At 47.2% G+C, this 26,040-nt stretch overlaps 1 protein-coding gene across 1 annotated transcript in view; it reads left to right on the forward strand.

Annotated features, from left to right (window-relative positions):
- Nucleotides 1-4,442: 4,442 nt before the first annotated feature.
- Nucleotides 4,443-26,040, forward strand: part of cu (NADP/NADPH phosphatase nocturnin) — a 73,572-nt gene continuing 51,974 nt past the window's right edge. The window contains exons 1-2 of the mRNA XM_065430141.1: nucleotides 4,443-4,534; nucleotides 12,587-12,944. Coding sequence (XP_065286213.1) covers nucleotides 12,601-12,944 — 344 coding nt within the window. The 5' untranslated portion in view covers nucleotides 4,443-4,534; nucleotides 12,587-12,600. The remainder of the gene's footprint in view (nucleotides 4,535-12,586; nucleotides 12,945-26,040) is intronic.

Below are 26,040 nucleotides of genomic sequence, written 5' to 3' on the forward strand. Positions count from 1 at the left end.
GGCTCCCGGGGGCCATCGAGACTTTCCGCCCCTTTAATGCAATAAAAAAAAAAACACACACACCGCAGCTATGAAGCAATGTAGTCGCATCCGGCAATAATCAAAATATACTGCGCAATACGAAGTACAGCTATAGGGAGGCCACAGCTCAGCTTTAGCATGATTGCTCTCATGTGCTCCAATTTAGCATGCTTAGGGGGTAACGCGCTTGGAGCGATGCAAAATAATGAAGAAAAAAAGACTGTCGATAGACATGGGAGGAAAGCTGAACATAAACAATGTATGGCGAAATCGCACGCATGAGCGTGAGTTAAAAAAATGTTTAAACGCATGCTACGCTCTTACTATATACTTCGAAGCTAAGTCACACGTTCAAAAACATTTGGAGAAGATCACGGTTTGAGACAGGTTCCTAAAGAGAGCGTATACGATTCCACATCGCTCACCTGACTCACAGTTCTCGCCTCCGGTGTGCACAAAGCGAACAAGACAAACAACACTTGCGAGTTGTCATCTGACTCACCATGAGTACATATGGGACTCAGCGCGCACAACTTTACGTAGATTAGATGACCGAAAATCTGAATTTTATCTAGTTCAGGGCTCACTCCCGTATAGATGGCCAAGCTGCATCGACAACGCATGTGGTACCAGATCATTCCGCGAAAAGTTTGTTCAATATGTCTCTTATTTATGACTGAAACAGAGAAACACTGCATGTGTTACCTAGTTCATGAGCCCGTTTTGTCATTTGATCCGAATGTTCGGGTCGTTCCTGCATAATACAATGCGGCTGCGAAGCCTCTGAAATACAACAGTATGCCCACGAGTTGCGGCGCTGTGCACACTTTGTAGCTTTTTGAAATGGTAACCACATATATTAATACGGCTTTTGCTGACTATAGCTATATATATGTGGTATGAATACCACAGACGTACGAGTGGCGTGCCATCTTGATTCCGCCGAATGTTTTCGTGCGTCTGGCTCACATTATAGTCGTCACGGCTGCTGCGACATTGAGATACAATTAATCGTCGTCGGGCATTTTCAAGTTACACGATATTACTATATAGAGTTACACAGCGTAGCATCCGTCTAAATGTCATGACTTACGTTCACGCGCTGCTGCTCAGATTCATCTAGACAATTAACACTATACTGGCGTAGGTGTGGAACAGCAGTTCAAATCACCCACCGAGAAAGAGCGAGTCTGCAAACCGTTCTTGCTATATTACGTACTATAGAGTATGGCCTGCGTATTATGTTGGGGCGGCGGTCGAGCCGAAAACAGGCCTTGATGCCACAGTTTATCAAAGGCACTCAGACCCCAAACGCAATCCTACACGTGTAGTTTGTCGTACGTCAGCTGAAGTATGATCACGAGAAGCAGACATGTTCTATATGACTCTCACGTTCCTATAGCAATGGTAGGACGGAGTTCGGTTACTGCAACGGGCCTGGCAGTGGTTATAGTCCAGGACAATACGTCTCTTGGGCGCCGCTACGTGCAAGTCTATATTTAGAGTCGAGTTTCCGAGTGAAAGGTGGTACTTCCCCAAAGCGTGCCTGGCGTGTAATCCTGCGATCTCAAATAAACAAAACCGAGTCAACGCACTGCGTACCTACGTCACTAAGCATATAGGCATCTGTACCCTGCGGAGGGTTCAGTAGTATGAGCTGCCCCAAGCTTCTGGAGAAATTTCCCGGAGGGAATCCCCTTGCGCACATGCCAAGGGATTCCCCCGCCTGGCAGCTGGTATTTTTCGCGTTGTGTACGTTGCTCTAAAGGTAAACAAAACAGTCAGAAAGCACTGCATGGTGAGTGCTGGACGAGAAATGGCTATGACATAGCGCGTCGCTATAGAATGCGCATTTCTTAACTCTCAAACAACCTACAAATAATATAGGTAATCCAACTAATCATATCCAAACATATAAATATGGTTACTTTGTATATATAGAGTCACAGCACGAAAACCAGCGCAAGAAAGTATGGAATACAGAACCGCGTACGATTGTAGGGGTATATACTTACGTTAGGCGTTAGTGCACGACTTACCATACTTCTTGCTTGACTATGTTGGCTCATACTTATCACGGGGCGAGTGGCGCTATTTATAATAGTCCTATTTCACTTTTTTTTCACGTGCTAACATACCGTAATGATCGCGTGCGAGTGTCGCGTAATTTATCGCGGCTGCGTAAGTTTTGTTTCTTTATTGCTTTTTTGCCTTTTTATAGTCGTTTATCTTCTTGTTCATAAGACACAAGTGCACTTTTTAGACGATGTATTACTAAGCGCATCAGTTTGCCATCATTCGAATCATCCGATTAATGAATAACCTGTTCTCACGAAAACGACGTTGTCATCTGCACAAAGGCAGGTCTACATGTAACAATTTAAACGTGGCACTCTGTGTAAATAGCCTTACTTGATTTAAACTGTGCTGCGACCAAGGTTAAGACGAGACCTGCGGAAGCCTCGACGTTAAGGCCATACCGTCTCTGTCAAGGCGAGCAATAACCTTCTTGTCAAAGCACTGGCATCGAATAGCGGCGTTCATTTTTTAATATTCTTTAGTGCCTTTATTACAAATCATTACCTTCTTAGCGCCCTTTGGCATGGTTTGTATTTCAATCCAGTGCAGGAGCCGAATGAAAAGAGACAATGCTCAGTAAGAACAGCGGACCGTGACAAAACAGCTGATAGAACAAGGATTGGTCCGCTTCCTAATGAATGTAGAATTCCATTTGCGCGTTGGCAATGAGCAGTGAGCCGACAGCGTCAACCAGAACGGGTTACAAATTGCATCGGTCGTGCATAAAATAACCCGACTTTCATTCCCACATCATTACCGCGTTTACACGAATGCTACACTGGCGTGTCACATCACATCGCATTTCTAGCGCATGAATCGCGTCTATGTGAGCGGCGATAAAGGGAAAATCACATTAAGGCGCCAAGCGAAAAAAGGGCAAGAACGCTGGCGTATCGCATCGAAGGAGACAGGTTAAACTGACACTGCTGATGGTGTGTGAATCTCCTCAGGTCACTGACGAAGCGGACTCGTCTCAAACAGGTTCTGGCGATACTTTACTGTCGCATTCACGCGTAAACGAGCCTTCCTCTGCCCTGATGAAGATGATGATGACATTGATGAGTCGCTGATGACGTCACAATCCGCGTTTCTCTCGCTTACGTTCGTTCGCTACCTATGTGGAACCCAACAAAATGCCAACGGCCGGCTTAGAAATCATGACATTGCCATCGTACGATCGCCTACAAAACGGTCGCCACAGCTGCCATCGTGCCGCTGTCGTACACATACACGTATGCTCGCTTCCCACGCAACTACTCAATTTGCAGAAGCACGTTGGTCCAGCTGGTATTGTTTTGCAGAACCCCAAACAATGCTAGATAGCCAGATATCTGCAAAACGTTTCCCAGAACGCAGATTCCCCTGCAGTGCATGCGGGGGATCTGCAAAAACAACAAAAATGTTTTTTCATCACATTAGTGCCGGGAGAAAGAGTTTTTTTTTTCCCCCCCAAGGGCCATCTGCTTTCTAGACTCAAGTTCAACAGGTATACCTGCATTTCTTAACTGTTCATACTGAACGTTTTTCTCGTGTCATTTCTTTTATGCAACGTTCGATCCTTCTCGCTTAAGGACTCCTTTTACTTTACGCCAATTATTGTACGGTTAGTTCGTTGATCGCCACGCTCGCGTAATTTCCCCTAAAATTCATGTCTCTCTTCGTAGACCTTTTTTTTTTCTCTTTGTTTTCATCGAAGTGTGCGACAAAACGTTGGCACTTGTATACAACGCGCACCGGCGCCATTCGCGCACGTTTTCGGTGGAGCGCGCGCTTTCTGCGCGTTCAGCACGTGTAGGTTTAAATGGAGTCCAACTGGGGGAGGGGGGGGGGGAGCAGTATGCCTTCGGCTGCTCGATTGCACTAATATTAAAGACGTTTTTTCTTACGAAAAGAAAAACCAAAGGACACACTAGCACGCGGAATCACCGACGTATGAAAAGAGATAGATAGATAGATAGATAGATAGATAGATAGATAGATAGATAGATAGATAGATAGATAGATAGATAGATAGATAGATAGATAGATAGATAGATAGATAGATAGATAGATAGATAGATAGATAGATAGATAGATAGATAGATAGATAGATAGATAGATAGATAGATAGATAGATAGATAGATAGATAGATAGATAAGGGACGGAACATCAACGAATGCTAGTCGGGGCATAAACCATCCCTGTAATATTTTGAGTTATTTGTAACACATGTTTGCAACATCTTTTTGTACACATGTTTGTGGCACAACACACAAGTTGTACCACATTTTCTGACACATGGGTTACCGATGGCCTGCTGCGCAAGCATAACGGTAGCAGTGCACGCGGCATCTCATTGCAGGTATCGTTTGCGGAAGGCGGAAGGCAGGCACGCTGCTTGGCCCGTCTATTGCAACTTCCGTGAAGGATAGGGACCTGTATAGCGGACAAAGGGTAAGCAATGACACCACGTTTGTGCAGTTTGCAGTGACTCGACGAATTTAATTTGCAATCGCTTTGAATCAAGAGGAAGCTTTAGTTCGGGTGCTCCTATCTAAATGCATGTAAAAGGAGAATTCGTTTTTCTCGGCAACCACTCTACCAAACTTGGCGAGGTTTGTTGCATTTAAAAGAAAATCTTAAGATCTAGTGACTGTTTGTATCGAGTTTTTGATTTATGTCGTCAATGTTTTACTAAACATTGGCAAAAATCGCACATTCTCAGAAAACGAAACTATCAAGTTTACAACTCTGTAACTCAACAATGAAAAACGATATCACAGTTCTCTCAATTATATCTAATAGTACATCTAACGCGGACAAAATGGATGTGTTGCAAATGAATAAAAAAATTAGTATCATGGAATACAGCTTTTTGCAGAACCCCTGCACACAACGCAAAATATTTACTTAATATATAAATTTACACACTTAATTTGTCCACTTTGAAGAACCTTATTCACGCTGTTTACAGAATCGCGATATCTGTTCTTGATGGAGAGCTAATATTTTTGTAAACTTCGTGCTTCTATATTTTTTCGAACTACCATATTTTTGCAAATTATTTCAACAAAATTCAGGCCTTAAATCGAAAATTCGCTTCCAACAGTCACTAGAATCTAACTTTGTCTCTCAAATGCAACAAGTTTCATTAAAATCGGTCCAGGGGTTATCTCAGAAAAGCGCTTTTGCGTTTCACATGTATTTGAATAGGCCGCGTTGGAGCTAAGCCTGAGCTAAAGCTTCCTCTTAATTTCGTTCGCGGAGCTTCAGTGGGAACGATTTATAGAGGTCGTGTATATGCCTTGCTACTAACAGAGTATATATAGATGATGCCGAATCGTACTATACATCTTTAACCGCTGTTATCCTTTTTTATGTCAGGGTGCGCTTTGTCCCTAAGTATGGCGATCTATTCTCGTTTGCGTTCAGTTTTCCGTTTCGTTTATTACGCTACATTCCATGCACACTAAGCTATTTATGGCATTGAACTGCCTTGTTTATATTGTTTGCGGTATGCAGACCTTATAGTCATGTTTTTGCACACACCTTTCGCCTGGCCTTCTTTGGTTCGTTATGCACTGTGAATCAGAATTCAAGAAAGAAAGAAAAAGAAGAGAAACAAATTCAAAAGAAATGTAACACGTAGTTTGAAATGCTCGCTTGTGTAAGGATTGTATAAGTGCTTCATTGCTCCTAACAATAATAAATAGCAAGTAAACAGAAACGGCATCCACATTGTTACTTCGTTTGAAATGCTCTGTTGCGTACGGATTGTATAAGTGCTTCATTGCTCCGAACGATAATAAATAACAAGGAAATACAAACAGCGTCCACAGTTTTAAGCCACACCTAATAGGGAGTAATAAGGCCAGAGTTAAGGCTTAGATTTGGCTCATCAATGACCAAAATTAGGTGACAGTTGCGAGGAGATTGATGCACTGAACACTCGACGGAATTCAAAGAATGCGAGTGGTCTAAACGCAGCAGTTCGGCCAGAAAAAAAAAAAAAGAATTGGAACATTTAGCAGACTTGTGACGCCGTTCGAGCACATCTTACTAGGTCAACAACGTAGGTGCAAATAAATTACGCAACATGCTCGAAGAATAGCAAACCGATACGTACGGCTCAGTCGTCTGATAATTTGGGGCCCGCGTTATTATTAACGAACCATGTACAAGCTCCCCTGCCCCCTTCCCCCATTAAAAAAAAATTTAAAACCAGTTGAGCTAACGGAACTGAAAAACAGAAACAAATGAAACAAAATAAATAAGATGTGGCCGAAAGCGCGCCGCGCGTGGGTGATATTATGCGCGAACTCAATGAGTTGAGTGAAAGCAGAAGACTGTGCAAGTGTGTCCGGCATTCGAAATCAAGGCCCGTCTTGCCTAGCAAACCGTGTCCTCACGCGCTATGCTCCGCATGAATTATCCGAGGACCTAGTTTTCGAGCGGTGCGAAGACCGCGCTGTGCGACCAGTTCGGACATCCTTTTATATTTCTATTTTCTCAGGTCTGCAGCCGCGCGAAGTGCACTACGTCTACTGCGCAATATTGCTGGCGTATGTATGTGCTCAGAATATGTAAGGGCGGTCGATTCAGAGTTAATTCATAGTGCATTCTTATCGGTTCCAGCGGTACAGGTAACGGCGTCATTCTGCCTTTAACTTGGAACGTTCAGTTTTCTTTACCCTAGATGTTTTTTTTTTACAAGCTTAGCCATCTTCAGGGAAATGTCTTTGGCATAGCAGCACCGAAAATAACTCTACTTTCGATTCAAGCATAGTTTTCGCGGGATGCACGAAACCTACATGCTGCTTTAGTGATTGAACTCTACAGATGAGTAACGTGATCTCCGCGAGCATTGACTCCGCGGAACAGATTATTAGTGCAGTGGAATTATGCAATAGACAACAGTCTGTCTTCTCATCGGCAAAAACTTAAGACTGACGAACACCCACTCTAGAGAGAGAGAGAGAAAGGCAAAGGAAAGACAGGGAGGTTAACAGGTTAACAGGTTAACAGAGGTCTGTACAGAAGGAGGGGCAAAACTATGCGATAGGTGAGAGAGAGAAAAATAATTTAAAAAATGAAAAAAAGCACACACACACACACACACACACACACACACACACACACACACACACACACACACACACACACACACACACACACACACACACACACACAACACCTACTCTAGAACGCAGAAGTGGTTATATACATTGGTTATATATCACGAGAAGCCAACAAACAAAGACAGCAAGGAAAACAAGGAAAATTACTTGTACTTACTAATTGAATTAAATAAATGATAAATTAATTGCAATGAAAGTGGATGAAAAACAACTTGCCGCAGATAGGGAACGATCCCACCTTTTACGTTTTAATGAAGTAACCTTTTGTTGTGGAAGTACGGAACTCAATTGTATAGCTCCGCACCATCCCAACGAAAGGCGCACTATAGTTAAGTTCTCATCGTTTCACAACTCGCCTGCACAAAGCTAGACAAGCCTATCCAACACTTTACTCAAAACGATAAACAAAAAGTCTCGCAATCGCAAAGCGAATGGAAGCTGCTCGCGTGCGAGTACGCGCGACCCACGCTGAAGACACAACGCGGATTTTCCGGCACAGTTGTAATGCAAGCCGCGCCGCGGTGCAGTTACACCATCGCCAGCGAATAACGATCAAGATCTTTACATTTTGCGGTCTTTACGCTTCACATCCAACACGATTTGGTACAAAGATCGAGAGGTAAGAGAGAGAAGGAGTGGTTAGTTCGCATGCGAGTCGTTTCTCTCTTCTGATAAGTTGCATCCGGAGAGCAACTGAACGGGAACGGATCCGTCAATGGAGCAGGCAGAGGAATCTGATAGGCATTGGCAAAAGGAAATAGCTTACGCATATTTCTTTTTCGCATGGTCGCCATGTGGAAAATAGCTGAATTAATTATCTTATGAATGTGGCGGATAGTTTGGAGAGAGAGATGAAGAGGAAAGGCAGGCGGACGGTTTAGTGTGTCAGTATTGCTATATATTATATATATATATAGGTTATCTTCGGCTGTAGATGTAGCGAATTGGAGGCAGACTTAGCAGATTTAGAATTAGTTTTACGAAATAAAAACCTGGCTCTTAGGAAATAAAAATTATCAGCAATATATATGATCCTAGCGGATATTAGTGGATATCATATTATTGTTAGTGGTGTATATTATGTGAGCATAAATACGCCTAGCGGATCTATAGAGAAGCTGGAGTGCTCTAGATAGCTTTATATATAACAGAGAGACGTCGATAACATTCCTCGTATATGATCCTCGAACAGAGAGAGCTGAGGCATCTGAAGTCAGTGTCTTTTAGAAAAAAAAATAGTTTTGAATCACAGTGTCATGACATGAGGCTTATGCGGACCTATTTTTATATCGCAACGCTCGCGATGTGACGTTGCTCGATTGCTGTAACGAAGACCTCTCCTCGCTGAACGGCACCTCCATTTCATGAAACGGATGGGCTTCAAGCACTCAAACGATCATGACAGTGCGACTACGTGTTTTAAGGTTCTGTGCATCATGGAAATATGTCGGGTGACGAAAGCTTTGGCGGCAAAGAAGGGGCGCGGTATTCAACGCAATCGCGACTGGTTTCCCGGTGACTACAGGCTGTAGCACATATTCAAGAACATACAGTCGTCATGTCATATATCAGCTTGTGAAATGCAAGCATTCTGTCTAATATACTTTTCGGCTCGCTTCAACAGTGCTTGTACGTCATCTGAAATCACTCGCATCGAGATGACAGCCTGGCGTTACACGCAGAATGGAACAGCAGGCTTACTCGTCGTATTTGCCACCGGCCACAGCGATTCGGATATTGCAGCATTTACAAATGTCGCAGGTGGCATTGCAGTGCACTGTCATGCACACCAAGTTGGCATCTTTTGCCACCGTTGTGGGGATTGTCAGCAGCGAGGGTTATACGTCATGCTACTCCATTACTTGCTTCAAAGCCTCAGAGTCAGCGCTGTTGCACTGACGCACTGGGGATGGTGGTAAAGCCTTACATTAAGAAAATCCCACACAGGGATCTCATGGCGCATATCCGTCATTTTTTTCGCGTCCCCGATCATCACTTGGCGTTCTTGCCATAGCAGAGGTCGCGTGCAACGTTTTCTGAAGTTATAATAACCCATACAGATTGCTTCTATTAGGATACATACCAGCAGCAAGGCCTTCATTACCCTCGTGGTGTCTCCAACAACCTCAGGTGCGCCTAGGTATTCCGGGTGTAAGGAAGAAGGCCAATCACTGAACAACAGCTCCGAAATAGATGACGCTGCTATTAATCAATGAGACACATGATGACCGAATACACATCTATACCGATGGTTCGGTCTCACCTACCAGCTCTTCAGGCGCCGTTGTCATTCCGGCTACGAAAACTACAATCAAATTCAAACTGTCTCACATGACAACATCAACGGCGGCCGAGCTTGCAGCCCTGCGTGTCTCTGTCAAATACCTCCTGCAAGAGACACCTCAGAAGTGGGCAATCTTTTGCGGCTCCAAGGCAGCACTTCAGAGTGCTTTTGCCCTATACCTCAGGGCTCATGAGCAGCTGACATATGAAATGAGATAAGACCACCATCAAGATATTACTAAATGGCATGAAATTACATCCCACTGGCTACCTGGATATACCGGCATTGCTGGTATTGACCTCGCCGACGAAGCCGCCAGGTCTGCCCATCTGGAAGCCCGACCAGTTCCAATATCTTTATCCAGAACCGACGCTGCAAGAAAGCTTCATGTCGTGGCTAAAGCTATGACACGCAAATACTGGTCTTCTCCCAACCTCCCGAAGCGCCATCTTCATAGATTTGATACATCCATAAAGCTACAAGTGCCATCAAAAGTTTCCCGCTCTAAGGCGACAGTATTGCGCCGCCTCTGGCTCGGGGTGGCATTTACGAATGCCTGCTCGTTCCGCATCGGAATGGGGGATACGCCCATGTGCGACTCGTGTGGAACTATAGAAACGATCGACCACACCCTATGTCTCAGTCCCCAGTACGACGTCGAGCGTGAAGCTCTCCGGACAGCACTGAATCGGCTGGACTCTAGACCGTTTTCGGAAATGAGGATCCTTGGAACCATGGCCATACGCGTCGATGGCACAGAAAGCCACGAAAGCGTTGTTGCAGCACCTCAAGTCGACAGGTTCTGGCGAATGCGTGTAGACGAGGTGCAAACATTCAAATGTGCGCGAAACTGTGCTCTCTTTCTCTCTTCATCCCCATACCTTTCCCTCAGTGCAGGGTAGCAAACCAGATGTGCGTCTGGTTAACCTCCCTGCCTTTCTTATCTTCTCTCTCTCTCTTTTTGGTGTCACACTGGGCTGATGTTTAACTGTTTGCGCATCCTCACCCAGTATACATACACGTTCTTTCAAATAAATCTTGTTGCTAGTCTGCATCCATTGTTGTCCATCTTGTCCTGTCGCTTTGCGCTATTCCCAAGTATTACAAAGAAATAATTTCTGGGTTCTTAGGGACCAGACCAATACCAAGATATGCTTCTGAGGCCCGCCGTAGTGGGGGACTCCGGATTTATTTTGACCACCTGGGGTTTTTTAACGTCCACCCAATGAACGTTCTTTTTTTTTTCATTTTGGCCCCATCGAAATGCGGCCCGCCGAGGCCAATATTTGATCACGCACCCTTGAGCTTAGCACTGCAACGCCAAAGCCACTACGCCACCTGGGTGAGTCCAAGCATCCTCGTAATGTATATCAACAAGCTATGGTGGTGGTGGTGAGTTGCTGCAACAGGTGGGTTCAGCCTGGCGATCAAGGCCGGCAACTGCTCCGCCCGAGCATCTATTATAATATCACTGCGGTATTTCACCAGATCTCCATCAGTCCAGTGCTCTCTTAAGAATCCGATAAGGATACGTGAAGTTTCTTTGCGGGCTATAACTGGTCCTTCGGGGAGCACAAGGTGTTGCAGGCACGTATGTGGAAGTTTTCTTTTGTTGCAGACTTTTCAGGAGAGCGTCCCTTTCGTCCCGGAATTTCGGGCACGACCACAGAAAGTGTTCAATGTCTCCTGTCTCGCCGCGTGTCGTACAATTCGGAGAATAGATCAACAAGCTCAATTTTCAACCCTTGTGCATGTGTAAGGCTTTTTTTCTAGGATCCTCTAAGGAACGATTTTGAGCTTCCATGCTGAGGTGCTATAGGCGAAGTATAGGCTAATGACTAGGGCATGCTTTGGAAGATGGGAGGAGCTTTAGCTTTTTACTTTCTTGTTCTCTGAAAGATTATAAATCGAGTATTGCAGTTCTTCACCAACTGTAACATGCGAAACGTAATATTACAAAATAAAGTAGCAGGAAAATATTTCAGAGAAATTCGGGGAGGCTGATGAAATGTCGAAGTGCGACTTCAAGCCATCGCCTTCTTGGTACAGACATTGTTAGACTCTGTTAGACATTGCTAGAGATGAACTTTCCTTTGCACTTTCTCTCTGTCACGATAACACGTATGGTTTTTTTTTGAAACTTTTGAAATGTATTGTTTCCATCATTAACAAGCTTATTTCAATTAGTTTTCATAGTTTATCTTGCAAAGAAGAACGTCAGCAGCATTTCGAATACAGTTGAATCAATCGTAAAGGACGCTGACGCTTTTTGACTGTCATCGCTGTTCACCTCTGTGGTTAGACCAGACTCTTTGGTTTCGCGCGGGTCAAGGAAAAGGGGTATAGAGGCTGCGGGAGGAGGAAGATTAGCCATCGCGGGAAACTTGAAGGCATGAGCTCCGAATTATGCAAGGTAACTTCTGAGGTGCGTTGGAATGTTAGGAATTCGAATGAGCACACAAAAGAAAGTTCAGTATATATTTAGAAGTGCGCGTTGCTACTGACGAGTCCACACTGAGTCCCAGAAGTAACAAGTTGGTGAGCAAGCACATCCCGCGACGCTCGAAAGTTGTTCGGGTATTGAATTTTGGGGAGAAGGCAAATCCGAAACTAACGCACTCTGGAAGCTGCGGACAAGTAGCCGCCGCAACAGACTTGTTGCGCGCAAACGCCGCTAATCGGCGAATCCCAGACCTCTGGAGTCCAAACCCCGCCGCACAGAGTACCGCTGGCCAAATACTACACCCGCTCTCTGTGCCTGCCTGTCCGAACTGTTCGATGCAACCCCGTAAAATCACTCCCGATCCCGAGGCTGCACCATTCTAATCCGTCACCGCGCACGGCGACCGAAACCGGGTTTTTACCCCCGCAGGGCGCGGTCGACATTTTCTCAGTGGAAACGAAGTCCGCGCACGTCCTAGCCCTCGCCACGCGCGTGCTCTCCCGAGCTACGCAAGTCGGGCGCGCTTGGCAGCTGCCCTGCTGGTACAACAGAGGTTGCCCAACGCATTTAGCGTGGCGAGTGCGCTACTTGAATGAGCGCGACAGCCTCGGGGGCGTCGTGGTCTTCTCCTCTCGGCGCAGCCCCTTCAGCGAGGATGGTCGGCCTCACCAGCCTGAACGGCGGCGGCACGGCGGGTGGCGAGGCTGGCCTGCGGTGGGGTTTGGCCGAGAAAGGAGGAAGGGGGAGAGGAGGAGGCTGTTCTGCGGGTGGAACCACCACGCCGCTGCTGCCCTGCTGTCGGCGCGACGCCTCGGGTCCCGGCGCGGAAGGAGCAGTTCCGGCCCGCGCAGCCAGCAGCGTCGTCACTGAAGCCGTCGATTCCGTTGGCGTCGGCCGCAGCGACTGCGAGATGCATCGGTGCGAGAGCGTCGGACGACTGGACTTGGCCGCAGCGGGCAGCCTGCCGCCCTCCAAGTCCCTGCTTCTCTACCTGGTCAGGTAAGACGAGAGAGGGAGAACGAGAGGCGATGCTGCAGTAGAAGTAGAAAACCGGAGCTGCTTTTGACGGAAGTACTTTGCAGTACAGTTGTGGGGGACAGTGTACGGGTAGCCCTTATGCGGACGGCACTTCCGCGAATCGAAGTGGAGCCTCTCAAGCTAGCGCTTCCGCGCAGCGCCAATGTTGGTATTTCTCTTGCGATACGTACGTGGCTTCAGTTTACCTTGTGTCATCAGGTATGACATACAGTATGCACTTCCAGAAGAAAGAAAGAAAATAGTATTTAAGAAACGAGCTCAGTAGCGGAAGTTTTCGTAAGGAAATTATTTTCCTGCTTCGCTCGCATGGTGGAAAGTCAGCCCGGGAGCTTGACATCAGCTTATATGCAGTTATAAAGCTTTCTTTTACGTCGCGAATCGCTTTGATGTCACTATTTCGTTGCGTTGCAGGGGCATGCATAAACACATTTATGCTAGACGAGCTTCTCGAAGATCACGCCATCTCATAACTTCAGAGGATGCTTCTAGGCTGCGAACAGGTTGCCAACAAAAAGGTTGGCCAATATGGCCCATTGCATTGAAGTGTACGTGTATCTTACCATGCTTAATATTTACAAAAGAAAAAAGGAAGACTGCGCACTATGAACCCGCCTTACGGCAGGGTCATGAGGATTGTCTGTTGACTTGTCTGCATTTATGCACGAACACGACGGGTAGACCATAGACGCCGACGCTTTCAGCAAAGACGTTGTCCGTCGAGGGGCCCAGAAGGATCGGCAGAAGATCCTGGTCATGGTGCCCATGACATAAACCACATGCTGCTATTCAAACGAGCAAACAAAGGGAGAAGGGCAAGGATGTTGACGCGAATTGACTATTCATAGCAGCGAACATGTGTATTATTTGGTGCGTTATCCTCTTAGAAAAAATGTAGACGGACAGCGCCTTGTACGTGCAGTTTTCTTGGATTCATGTCTCGTGCAATGCGCGAATGAGCAATGTATAGGCACTTCTTCCCAAGTGCAATACTAGTGTTTCTGGAATAGTGATTTGTGAGCGCTGCGGCCATATACGTCCCCGAGAGGGTTCAAGGAGGTCCATAAGGTCCGCGCAATGGAGACACCGTTGGCAACCGCCATCTTCTGAAGGGACAGCAAAACCGCCTGGCTGGTAACTGTATAGATGAAAGAGAAAAAAGAAAGATCACGGGGTTAATTTTGAGCCGGTCGTGCAGTGTTGGCTGCCTTCAGTTGAATTCGACATGGGCGCGCTTATTTCCCTCCGTGCCATCTGAAACATTCCAGTCTCCTGCACAAGCTTTTTTTACGAAGGATTAGTAAACGTGTAGGACGTGTAGGACGTGTGTAGTAAACGTGTGAATTGACCCAATTCCATAGCGATTTTCGGCCTCTATGAGGCATTCATAGAGATGAACATGCCACTGTATTCACAATAAAGAACGGCTGCAGGCCGGAAATGTCTGAAGTGTGACGCATGTCGTGTTAACGAGGGCATGACGAATAAGAGGCGAACAAATCGCTGATTAACACTTTCCTCTTCCTAATGGCCTTTGGTTTCCACAGAGTTAAGGATACAATCACGGCCCGAAAGCTGGTTCTTTTGAGAGGCCTGACGCTTTATTGATAAATGGACGATTTCGCTTCCTAACAGGGAATCTGGTACAGACTGCTTACAGCGCATCGACTCGTATTGTTAACATATGGGTACGACGCGCCTATCTGTCGCGTATCTTCCACTCTTGAGAGACCAGTACTACTCACTGCTCGCATATGACTAACTGATTGGATTTAGCGTCATAAAGCAACGCAGCCGGCGGCTATGGGAGACGCCGCAGGGGAAGATATCATCGCAACGTGGCAATTGAACTTGTCACCAGACGCTTCGCAGAAGGACGCCATAGTCACCGAGCCACCATGTGACGTGCACGCTGCAAAAACGTTCACACCCTTAAGCGTGTTTGCCTGTCCCATGAGTAACACCCCTACCGTTAGGGCTTGAGAAAAAAACAAATTAGAGCGCACATCACCAGACGTGCGATGAGAAAAGGCTTGGTTGAAAAGTGTGCAATAATTCTGACAGCCATTGGGCGCGCAGAAATATCCGACACGAAAATTGAAAGGTGATGGCTTTGAAATTTTTTTATTCACTTTTCGTGTCGTCTGTCTCAGCTACCATCATTTTTACATGAAAGAAAAAATCGACAATCAAGATACCATTATTTATCCCCCCCCCCCCCACCCTTCTCCACCCCACCCACCCAATGATTCGATATTATCCATCAAACGTGAGGGTGCTATAGCCATGGGATAACAGTACACCTTTTATACACCGTTTCAAAAAAATTATTAGAGAGTACCGCTCATCTCCGTCGGTATTTTGAAACATCGCAGCGCACTGGATTGCTCTGCGTTCCCTCTGCTATGTCCTATTGCTATTCCTGATTGAACGGAATCGCACAAAACACATTGTTGCGCTTATGTGGGTGTACTTCGTAAATGGAGGCACGGCGGGAACAGCAGCGGTCGACGCTCATCTGCGTAACCGCGCGAACGCGCTCGTGCCACTTGTTGCTCGCGCGTTCGCCGTCGTCTTCTTCCACAGCTGGCTCCGATGCCGCTCATCATAATAGCGTTCCATTAGAGCCCCTTCCTCTGCGCGCTAATGGCACTGGCCCACTGCCTGTCGGTGCGGTGATTTCGGTTTCAAATTCTTTGCCTCAATATATCGCGAAAAGGAAAATGCGTATCGAGCTGCGCTCAAATTTCGCATTAGGGAGTATCGTAGTCGTCGGACACTTTTCTTTCTCTCTCTTTTTTTTCCACATTAATGTAAACTTTTGCGTACTCTATTACAAGAAAGTTATACCGTGCGTGCCCTGAACCATTCCGTGCACAGCGCCGGTTGCCGTATAATGACAGGTGAGGCGCTGTTTCGCTTCGTGGAAAAAGTGATAACCTCGTCGAGAAGGTTCCAGGCTCGGAGGACGGGTTTTCAAAACATTTTCCACCTTAAACGCAGAACGATGTTTCTATCATCCCTCGGCGGTAACACGCGGTCGGGTGTTGCCGTGGAAACGCACGCCTACGCCTTCATTACGGCCCTTCATGTCGCCATCACAGGACTCGCGGCTACAATGTAGAAAGCGACAGTCGTTCTTGGTATACATATACGTTCTCTATACTTAGCTTACGGGTTTCCCCTGTAGTTGGCGCTCTTTTCTTTTCTTTCTTTATTCTTTTTTGTTGACCACGACATATTACACACTAGACGTGGTGCATAGGCCTACGTATGTCTGGCATGGAACAGCTACCCGAGGGGCATCTTGCCTAGATGATAATAATATCGAAGATATTGAACCGAGTTTGGTACAATACGAGCATACGCGCCCATTCTCTGTTCAGCTATTTCATCGATAAAAATTCTGTTACGAATCGGTCTACTCGGCATTACAGTAAACAACAACAACAACAACAACAACAACAACAACAACAACAACAACAACAACAATAATAATAATAATAATAATAATAATAATAATAATAATAATAATAATAATAATAAACACAGCATACGAGAAATATTATCGCACACGCCTTTTCTCGTGCATTACTATATTTCCTCTTATACTTACAAAATAGCCCTTCATTTCCGCTATACGTGCATATTTAAACGACACTGAAGTGCAACATTAAAGGAGTTTGGGCTGACATAGAATTAATTCGAAAATTAACCTTCTCTTGCAAAGTCTAGCAATGTTCTTTATTTCCGGAGAAAATGAAGACGAAACTTTCTTTTCATTTTCTCTCACTAATTCCGCCCTTCTGCCTCGGTGCCAGTGCATCAGTGTGAGGTTATGAATTGCGCTTTCTTTCCCCCTTATTTGAGGTGTCTCTCGCATGAGAAAAGTTCTCGAAACTTACTAACGAGGAGTCCTGCATTGCACTTTTCTCCTTCCTTTATGTTACTTCCTTTGCGTCTTTTATGCTTTGCCGATAAACTGTCAACTAGACCGGAGCACAGACGCTGAAGACACACGGCGCAGCGGCGAGCGGGAACATTACGGCGGCGTCGCCTCCCGTCTGTCGTGACACGCGCCTCGTCTGACTTATACCCAGCCTGTGCTCTCGGCTATACAACACGGCCGCTTCAATAATCGAGAAGCATGATTTACCAACACAGATTAACTGGCTCTGGGCGAAGCTTTCGTGAAGCGGTTCACTGCTATTCACTAACTGTTCGTCCGCGACGCGGTGTTGCAGCTTAGCGATTGCGCGCCTGCTCGGCAAGCTAGCCAGCCGAGACGCGGAAACCCCCCACAACCACGCGAACCACGGATTGCACGCCGTCTATACCAGCTCGGCCCAGTTTATACGTCACGCCTTCGCGCGGAACAACCATGATTTACCGTTCGTTGCCACTATCTTTGCAGGATCGGCTTACTTTACTCCGAGCAATACAGTGCCAAACCCCGAAAAAGTAGACAACCGAAAGCATCGCTTTAAAGGAATTATGCATTTGAATGTGCGCATTTCTTGCAGGAGGATATTCGGGTACCGTTTGTTGTTTCGTTGTGCATTTGAGTAGGGAGCATGGCCGGTCACCGGCACATATGTAGGGCTGTAGTGCAGATGCGGCTACGTATACTCTCGTAAGTCGATTCGTTACGTCGGTGCTGTCCTGCGCGTGAGCTATTTCGCAAGGCAGCAGCAGGAGCAGCCACGGCTCGCAAAGTCCAGGAAGTATCGCCGAGGAATATTCGCTTCAAAGGATACACACACACACACACACACAAGAAGAAAAAAAAGACGTTTATTGAGCGACGTGGGCACCGCTGCAAAGTGGGTCGGTATACGCTGTTTACCTACGTTGAGAAAGCTGCGTTTTGCGAAAGCGATAGTATACTGCAGTCTCTCGGGGACGCAGCGCAAAGGGGGCCAGGCACCGAAATGCGCGTCGGTCCTCTTGCTGTAGCGTATACGCGCTGCAACGGTCACAGCGGCACTGGACGTTGTAGTCTCGAAGAAAGGAAAAAAAAAAAAGAAATGCCGTCGCGTACAACGCGCTCTATTCAGCGGTTTGGCTCACACACGTGCCTTTTCCGCGGTCATTTACTGGAGTCTTGCGCAGTAAGAGGCTAGTTGTGTGCGTCCTCCTTCTGTTTACCGTGAACACTCGGAAATCACTTGCTTCGCGTCGCCAGCAAGAATTATTGCGTTTTCGCCGTTGAGCAAGAGCGATTTTTCTTTTCTGCGACATTCGTTGCAGGCACTTTGACAGACTAAGATATAAGACCAGTTTTGCCTATATCGTTAAAAAAAAGAAAAAAAAAATAAGAATGCAACTCCGACTCTCGTCTGCGGGCCTTACGCAAGTCTCATTTTTGTTGTTTGTTAAGAAAGAAGGGAAAGATGAAAAGTGGCGTAATGAGAGAGAGGAAGCGAGGACTCTCCAGCAGCCCTGCGCAATCTGCTGCACTACATTCAAACCGATGACGACAGCCTCCGTGGCGAGAACATGTTGTCGGCGCAAAGGAGGCGAGCCGATGACGACATCTTCTTTTCGTGGTTGATGTGTTTCGCATTCGACGCTCTCACGATCCCTACGCCAACCCACTGGCAGCGACAATGCTATAGCTCTGCAAGCCGCTTCCGATGCGCGGTAGGCGACTTTCGCACACTGAGGGTAGATAGCCATTGTCCACCTACCTAGTGGCCGCTGTGCCAGGCTGCTGTTCTTTTGGAGCAGAATCGCACCCACTCGCATACCGATTGCTGTAGTCATGCATACCTTTTAGGCGCAAATATATTTGCAGCTTATTTTCGTCGTTTCCACGGTTTACACAGCACGATTTTTCGACCCCATTACAAAAAAAAAGCGAAAAAAAAAACTGAAATGTGACAGCGTTGATCCTTGGTGCTTTCGCGATGGTAGATTACGACATTGCGCTCGCTGCACTAAATACCGTCAGGGAAAAAGAAGCCTTAAAATATGGGGTTTTACGTGCCAAAACCACTTTCTGATTATGAGTCACGCCGTAGTGAGGGACTCCGGAAATTTCGAACACCTGGGGTTCTTTGACGTGCACCTAAATCTAGGTACACGGGTGTTTTAGCATTTCGCCCCCATTGAAATGCGGCCGCCGTCGCCGGGATTCGATCCCGCGACCTCGTGCTCAACAGCCCAACACCATAGCCACTGAGCAACCACAGCGGGTAAAAAGAAGCCTTGCGTACAGACAATTTTTCCTACAGACTGCCCACTTCCACAAGATCAGTAAAGGCTTCGTGAGAAAGGAATATTTCTGCCCCTGGAGTGTGAGATGTAGTTCACGAGGGTTGCAATTTGGGCTTGTCGGTTATGCATCTTCAAGGTGTGTACGGTAGCGCGATTAAAAGACGGGACAAACGAAGACGCACAGGGACGCACACATAGCGCGGTGCGTGTCCTTGAGTGATATGTAGGCTGTGCGACCAGCATGAGACGACACTCCTATTTTCTTGTCACGACGAACTTGATTTTTGGGAAGTTGCATCAAGAAACAAGACCATCTATATACTTTGAGCGTGGTATACGGTTCCTCTCGTTGAAAAATAACAGTGCGTGTGTCGCGGGACAATAGTATTTGTTTGTGCCACAGTGGATTTGTTCGTCGTGAAGGTGCCGTATAATCGGCAGTCACGCTGAGCAGCTTCACCTGAAAGCGTCTGTCTTCTGAGAAGAAGCTGCTAATGCGCGTAGCATAGTTATACTGTTTAAACTGTTAAATAGTTAAACTGTTTTGCGCACGACACAGAGGTGACGCAGAATTTTGAACAAAGGTACGAACATATTTACTGTCCCGTTCTGTGGTCATCGTGACGATATAGATATACGCACCCACATGAAATCACCCCTGTTATTAAATGTGTCCCTGATGTAAGACAATGTCTCATACCCCCTTAAGCAATGGCTCATACCCCCGTAAACGCGGCCTCTACGACGACAGAAGGGAAGGGACAGACAGACAGACAAAGAAGTTTATTAATGGTCCTGAGGAACCGGCGTCGGAAGATCGTGGTCCTCCGCCCTGTCGCAGGCCCTCTGGACAGCCCGTAGTTGCTCTGAGAGGTCACCGCTCTTAAGGGCTGCCTCCCAGTCGGTTAGAGTGGTTAGCGATGAGCTGCGTAACGCAGGGCATTGCCAGAGCATATGGAACAAGGAGCAGTACGCCTGCCCACAGTCTGGACAGTGGGGTTCTACATTAGGCGCGAAGTGACTGAATCTGCCCCTGGGGGGAAATGACCCCGTTTGAAGCATGCGAAACGACGACGATTGTGGTCTATTAAGTTTAGGGTGTGGTAGCGGAAAGGCCCGCCGAGCAAGTTGATAATGTGTCAAGATTTCATGGAAGGTGAGAAGCGAATCCCTGTACAGCCCTAAGTCGCCGCCCGTGAGTCCACCTGAACCGCCGCGGTGTGTAAGACCTCGCGCACAGTCATGGGCCAACTCATTGGCGTTAACAAGCTCAGAGTGTACATTGATTCCCATATGGGCCGGGAACCATTTGATGCTATGAAATTCTACGTTGGAATGATGAGGGACAACTGAGCCAGCTGTGGAAGACGACGACGGTGCCCGATATATTGCTGCTGATCATAGTTTTTCGCACAACGGAGCCAGCTGTGGAAGAAGACGACAACGACGAATACGCGAGCAGTGCCATGAGCGCCTTCGCGCGGTTGGCGCCGATAATTTTTTAACAGTCCTTTTTGAAAAAGTTCTACAAAAGATTTTTTTTTTCAAAAACATCCGTTATTACCCTTGTGCCTGGGACCTCTTTGGGTCCCACGTGTGACAAGGGCAGTTTAGGGGCGCCTTACAGGGCCTCGAGCCCACAGGCGTGTGTGCCCTTGAGCTTGCACCCTTTCGGCACAAGCACCAGGATCGGGCCACACGATTATAGCTTCTGCACATACGCGTCACGAAACCCCGGATCTGAGCCGTATACAGTTTCTCTGCAAAAGCCGACAATCCATTGCGCCCTCCGTACAGCGTCATTGCTGCCAAAACGTTTGACAGCAACCGAATTCGCAGCGTACATTCGCGTGGGTTCACGTAGGTTCCGAGTTCGATTACGATACGATAAACAAGCAAATGACGCGAAAAAAAAAAACAGGTCAGGGCTATCTCAGAATGACGACCGGAAGGAGCCAAACTTGTGCTTGTTCCGGGGTAAAGAGAACAAAAAGAGAAATAAATGAAGGTGGACCATGTTTGTAAACATAGGCAGGGCGGGTTACGAGGGTCTTCTTCCCGGTAATTGGCAGTTCCGGTTAATTGCGCCACGAGAACCCGAGAGGCTGGGCCGCCGTGCACCTAGGCACTTAGCGCTCGGCTACCTCCTCGCAGGCCCCCGCCAGCTGGCCAGACTAAAGCCCCTCCATCCGCGCGCCACCGCCGCTCTGTAGGGGCTTTAGGCCAGACCAGGGAGCCGCGCCGCCGAAGCAGCTCGCACTGCCATCGCGCGGGGGCACCGCCTCGTTTCTAGTTCAGTAGGTGCGCCGGCAGGAGCATAAAGATAAAAAAGAAGCGGTTACGAGGAAATCATTTCCGGCTTATCTTACCCGGTCGCTTTTGTTCTTGGCCCAGATTGCGTAATTTATCCAGTTCGACGGACGATCTTCGACGCGAAGCAGCCCGCGAGGGAGTGCGCGCCGTGGCAGCTGTAGCGGCGAGGCGTGTTGGGGCTCGCGACCATTGAGGAGTCGGTGAGACGCTTATAAGCGGTACATGACATCATCCCCTGCCCTTTCCACACTACTGTTTTGCAACACGCGCACGCACATACGCACACACGCACACCCAAGCGCGCACGCTGTCATATGCACACGCACATACGCACACATGAGACAGAGAGAGATTCCTGAAAGGATGCTGAAGACACGTTGTCTGTCCATACGCTGTTCCAGATGAAAGGAAGACGTTTGGAATTACACAAGCAGGAAAGGATTACGCGCGACGTGCAGATTCCAATTTAATCTCCAACAAGGTCAGTGTTTAAAGGAAACGTTCTGCTCTCGGAAACTCAGCTGGGATCCACGCTTGGAGGGAGGGGAGGGGGTGGGGGGTGTCTGTCTATAAGTCACTCGCCTGCCAGCGTTAGAGTCAAGTGGTGGTGAATTAGACGGTGCACGATCGATGATCTTGGGCTTTATTTATTATTTATTTATTTATTTATTTATTTATTCATTTATTTCACAATACTGTGAGCCCTTTTCGACCCTCTACAGGGTGGCGAAAATGCTTAACAATGTAATTACAAAAGACATGAAGTATTTCGTAGCACGGAAAAAAAACAATACACAATATGAACACAAATTACTTCACAAGTGTACACCTGGTATCGCGGTTATAAACAGGTTATATATATATATTATTATTCTTATTATATATATATATATATATATATATATATATATATATATATATATATATATATATATATCGCTATCGCAGTAGCAGCACGTATGCAAGGTTTCAAAGGCAATCCGCCTATTCGCAAAAGTCAGTGCCACAGTTGCCTTTGCTATATATATATGTAGGCAACTATCGTAGACGTCAGCTTTCTAATGAGATGTTCGTTAGCGACTACCACTACACTAAACCATATGTGAACTCGAATGAAGCCAAGAAGCAATTTGCTTTCGAGTCTGTTGCTCCATTTCGGGGACAAGTGTCTTCATACACGGCTAATGCTATGTTCAGACTACGTTCGTAAGGCGCCGATTTTTCGTAACATACGTAAGCGGAAGCGCAACAAGCGTATGCGTCTAGTTCAGACTGCGAACGTAAAGGTACCAACGTGCGCAATTCTTGCAAAAATCGTGGGTGAGAGTGTTAAAGGGTCGGCAACATTTACGACTGTTATGTTACGACCGTTGCGACACAGCCAATGACCGATAAGCTTTCGGCTTTCAACAACCGGTGACGACACTTCCGTCCTCCCGTCTGCAGACAGCTCCGGGCGCGGGAAGTGCCATTCCGCCATTCCGTGCGCACGATTGGCTGTGTTCGCGAACATTTTTGCAGTGCGCCTTGCGAGACTGTTTTCAGTTCATCTGGTTTATCCGCCGAGGAAATCGATGGCCGCAGATGCGTGCTCCGAACTTCGATGAGTGGTCTCATTAGGTTTTCAAGAAAGCGGAACTGCTGGGGCGACATGCGCATGATGTTATGAAACATCGCAGCGTCACCAACTCGGAGCTTGGCGAAAAGGTTGTGAAAATTGCCGTCCACGGCCCTGTCGAGAAATACTTGCCGCACCCAAACCCTTCTGCGTCGCCTTCGTCGTCTTTGGGCGATTGAATACATGACTATAAGTTTGTTTTGAGCGTGAATTTCTTCGATCTCGGCCAGCGTTCGCATGTTGGCAGGAGCCATATTGGACCGCTGGTGACGTCGATTCTGCAGCTCCAAATTTGATTGGCCTGTTGTAAAAGCCGTAATTTAAGCAGCAGTAAATGTGAACAAAGGTGCCGGCTTAACTGCCGTAACGTTTTTTACAGCCGTTACGTTCGATACGCCAAAAGAGCTGTTACGCGCGTTACGACCGTAGTGTGAACATAGCATAACGCTCAATTTTCTTAATTACGCGTAAAGTACGTTCCACGTTTCCTTATGCGCGCACCGTTTGTTTGCGTGACAGTGCGCAGGTATATCAATATAGGACCCCGGATATATATAGCTGGTTTCTGGGTAATGGAGGCTTTCTACCATATCGCCGGCTAATAGACAACAGGGGAACAGAGCGCGGTCAGCTGTTATGATTCAAACCATCGTTGCGGTAATATGGGCCCAAGGTTTGCCCGCCAATTCAACGGTTCTGCAGGCCAGTGATAAGATCTTGATCCATGTTTAACGAGAGCTTTTTCTTTCTTCCTTTTTTGCCTCGGAGAGTCGACCAAATAGACTCACGACTATCCTTGAGAGCACAGGTTCTTTATATACTTCCGTTGATCTTGCGAATATTTATCGCGCTAGCGTTCACTTTTTCCTTTCAGTATAGCGTTGCACCGCCTTGACCCAGAGTTACTCATGTACTAGTTTAGAAGGCCGGGAAGTAATTAAAAGAAAGAGTTGTTGCTATAGGTTTTAGCGAAAGGGCAGCCGCCTCATCTGAAGGCGTACGTTGTAAGCCTCTTATACTCCGCACTGTAGTTATTATTGGCACTATACAGTCAAACGCTTCTATAACGAAGTGCTCGGGACCTTCGAAATTATTCGTTATACGGGTCCCCTCGTTCTAAATGTCGCGCCCCGTACCACTCACAACATAGCAGGCTAAGCATGTCGAACAAAAGAAACCGTTTATTTGACCCGGATTTAAGAGAGACTTCGTGAAATACGTCGCCCATATCTTTTGTGCGGACTTCGTCTGATAGAATGTGCGACAGCAGCCAACCTTATTCCATCAAGGTTAGCAACATGCTCCGCTGCGAATCGCGGCAGCTGTACACAGTGTGCTGCTACAGGTCATCTAATGTCGCGTTCGCTTCCTTTGCCGTCTAAACTATTGGTACGTTTATAGGATCCTCATCACTATTGTTTTCGTTGACGTTCCCGGCCTTCCCGCCCCACAGTTGGCTTTGAAGGCGCCTTCTGTACTCAGTTGCGATTATACCATTACGTCGTCATCAGCTGCGACGTATTCGTCAGCCGTCGCACCCGCAGATGTGCTACAACAAGCAGCGCATCGGTTGAGCGATTCCTGGAGCAGTGCAGCAGGACTACTGACATCAGCATGCTCGTCAAGTACGTCACCAGGCTGCCGTCGGCGCTAGCGCACAGCGCTCCTCGGTGACGCCTGCGGAAGACAGGGAACCGTTACAAGTGGCGTTCGTTGTAAAGCAACAAATTAACCGTAGGTGACGCCTCTATTCTTCGTGGTACAGGCAACTTCGTCGTAGTGGTCTTCGTTGTAAAGGCGTCTGCACGGCTGCAAGGGCGGCCAAGATCTCCGTAGATAACAATGGGACATTACTTTTTTTTTATACAGGATTAGATGAAATCGCACCGGAATCTGTTAACTATACAAAATGGCCAAACGGTTGCCGGTGGCCGCGAGCAGCCCACCGCGACAGAGACAAGATCTGCTCATAGCGACCGCTGGATGGATGGATGGATGGATGTTATGAGCGTCCCCTTTGGAACGGGGCGGTGGGTTGCGCCTATCTTTCGGGCAGCGCCAGCTGCCGTCGCGGCCCCGGCAGCAAAGGAAATATATGGACGAACAGATGGGGGCACAGTCGGAAGGCGCTCCCTCGATGATATCGAGACGACGGAAGGGCGCGTGCACCCGCCGAGGCCGGGACGTCCGACGAGCCGAATTGTAACCGCGGGACCGGCGGCGCGGCGCACAAAGGACCCCTCGGTGGGGTCGCTCCGGTACAGGAAGGTGTAAAACCTATTTGCTGCGGTCCCGTCTTGCGCCTGTGAACAAGTAAGCGGGAGTTTGAGTGCACGACCGTTGCAGACTTTTGAGAAGGCTCCCTGCAGCCTGCCGCTGCGCCACGCCCCTCCGAGAGTTTTTTTTTTCAACTTATTTGGTTAACTACCTGCTTTTGGTTTACACCCGATGCTATTTATGGGCTCACGAGTGCCTACACCGAGTACAGTGACCACGTGCGAGCTTTCATTTGGGCAGTGACCATGGGCCGTATTCTTTTCGTAATTGCAGTGCGACCTGGGGTGGTTTCTTTCTGTTCCTACACACCGTAATCTATTATTTGTCATTGTTTGGCTCTACTCTTTCTGACCTGTCATTTCGTTCTTTCTTTCCCCTTTTACTTCTATTCTTTCTGTCTTCCATTTCTGTGTTCCCGTCTCCTCTTCCTAAAGAGCACGCAGGCGTTGTGCCCTTTCCGGTGCATGGTAGTAAGTAGCCAGCCTGCTTCTCTCCGCATTTCCCTCTGTCCAGAGCATGTATGTTTCGAAATCAATCAATCAATCAATCAATCAATCAATCAATCAATCAATCAATCAATCAATCAATCAATCAATCAATCAATCAATCAATCAATCAATCAATCAATCATCA

This window comes from Dermacentor albipictus, chromosome 3 (assembly GCF_038994185.2).
Source record: "Dermacentor albipictus isolate Rhodes 1998 colony chromosome 3, USDA_Dalb.pri_finalv2, whole genome shotgun sequence".
NCBI lineage: Eukaryota > Metazoa > Arthropoda > Arachnida > Ixodida > Ixodidae > Dermacentor > Dermacentor albipictus.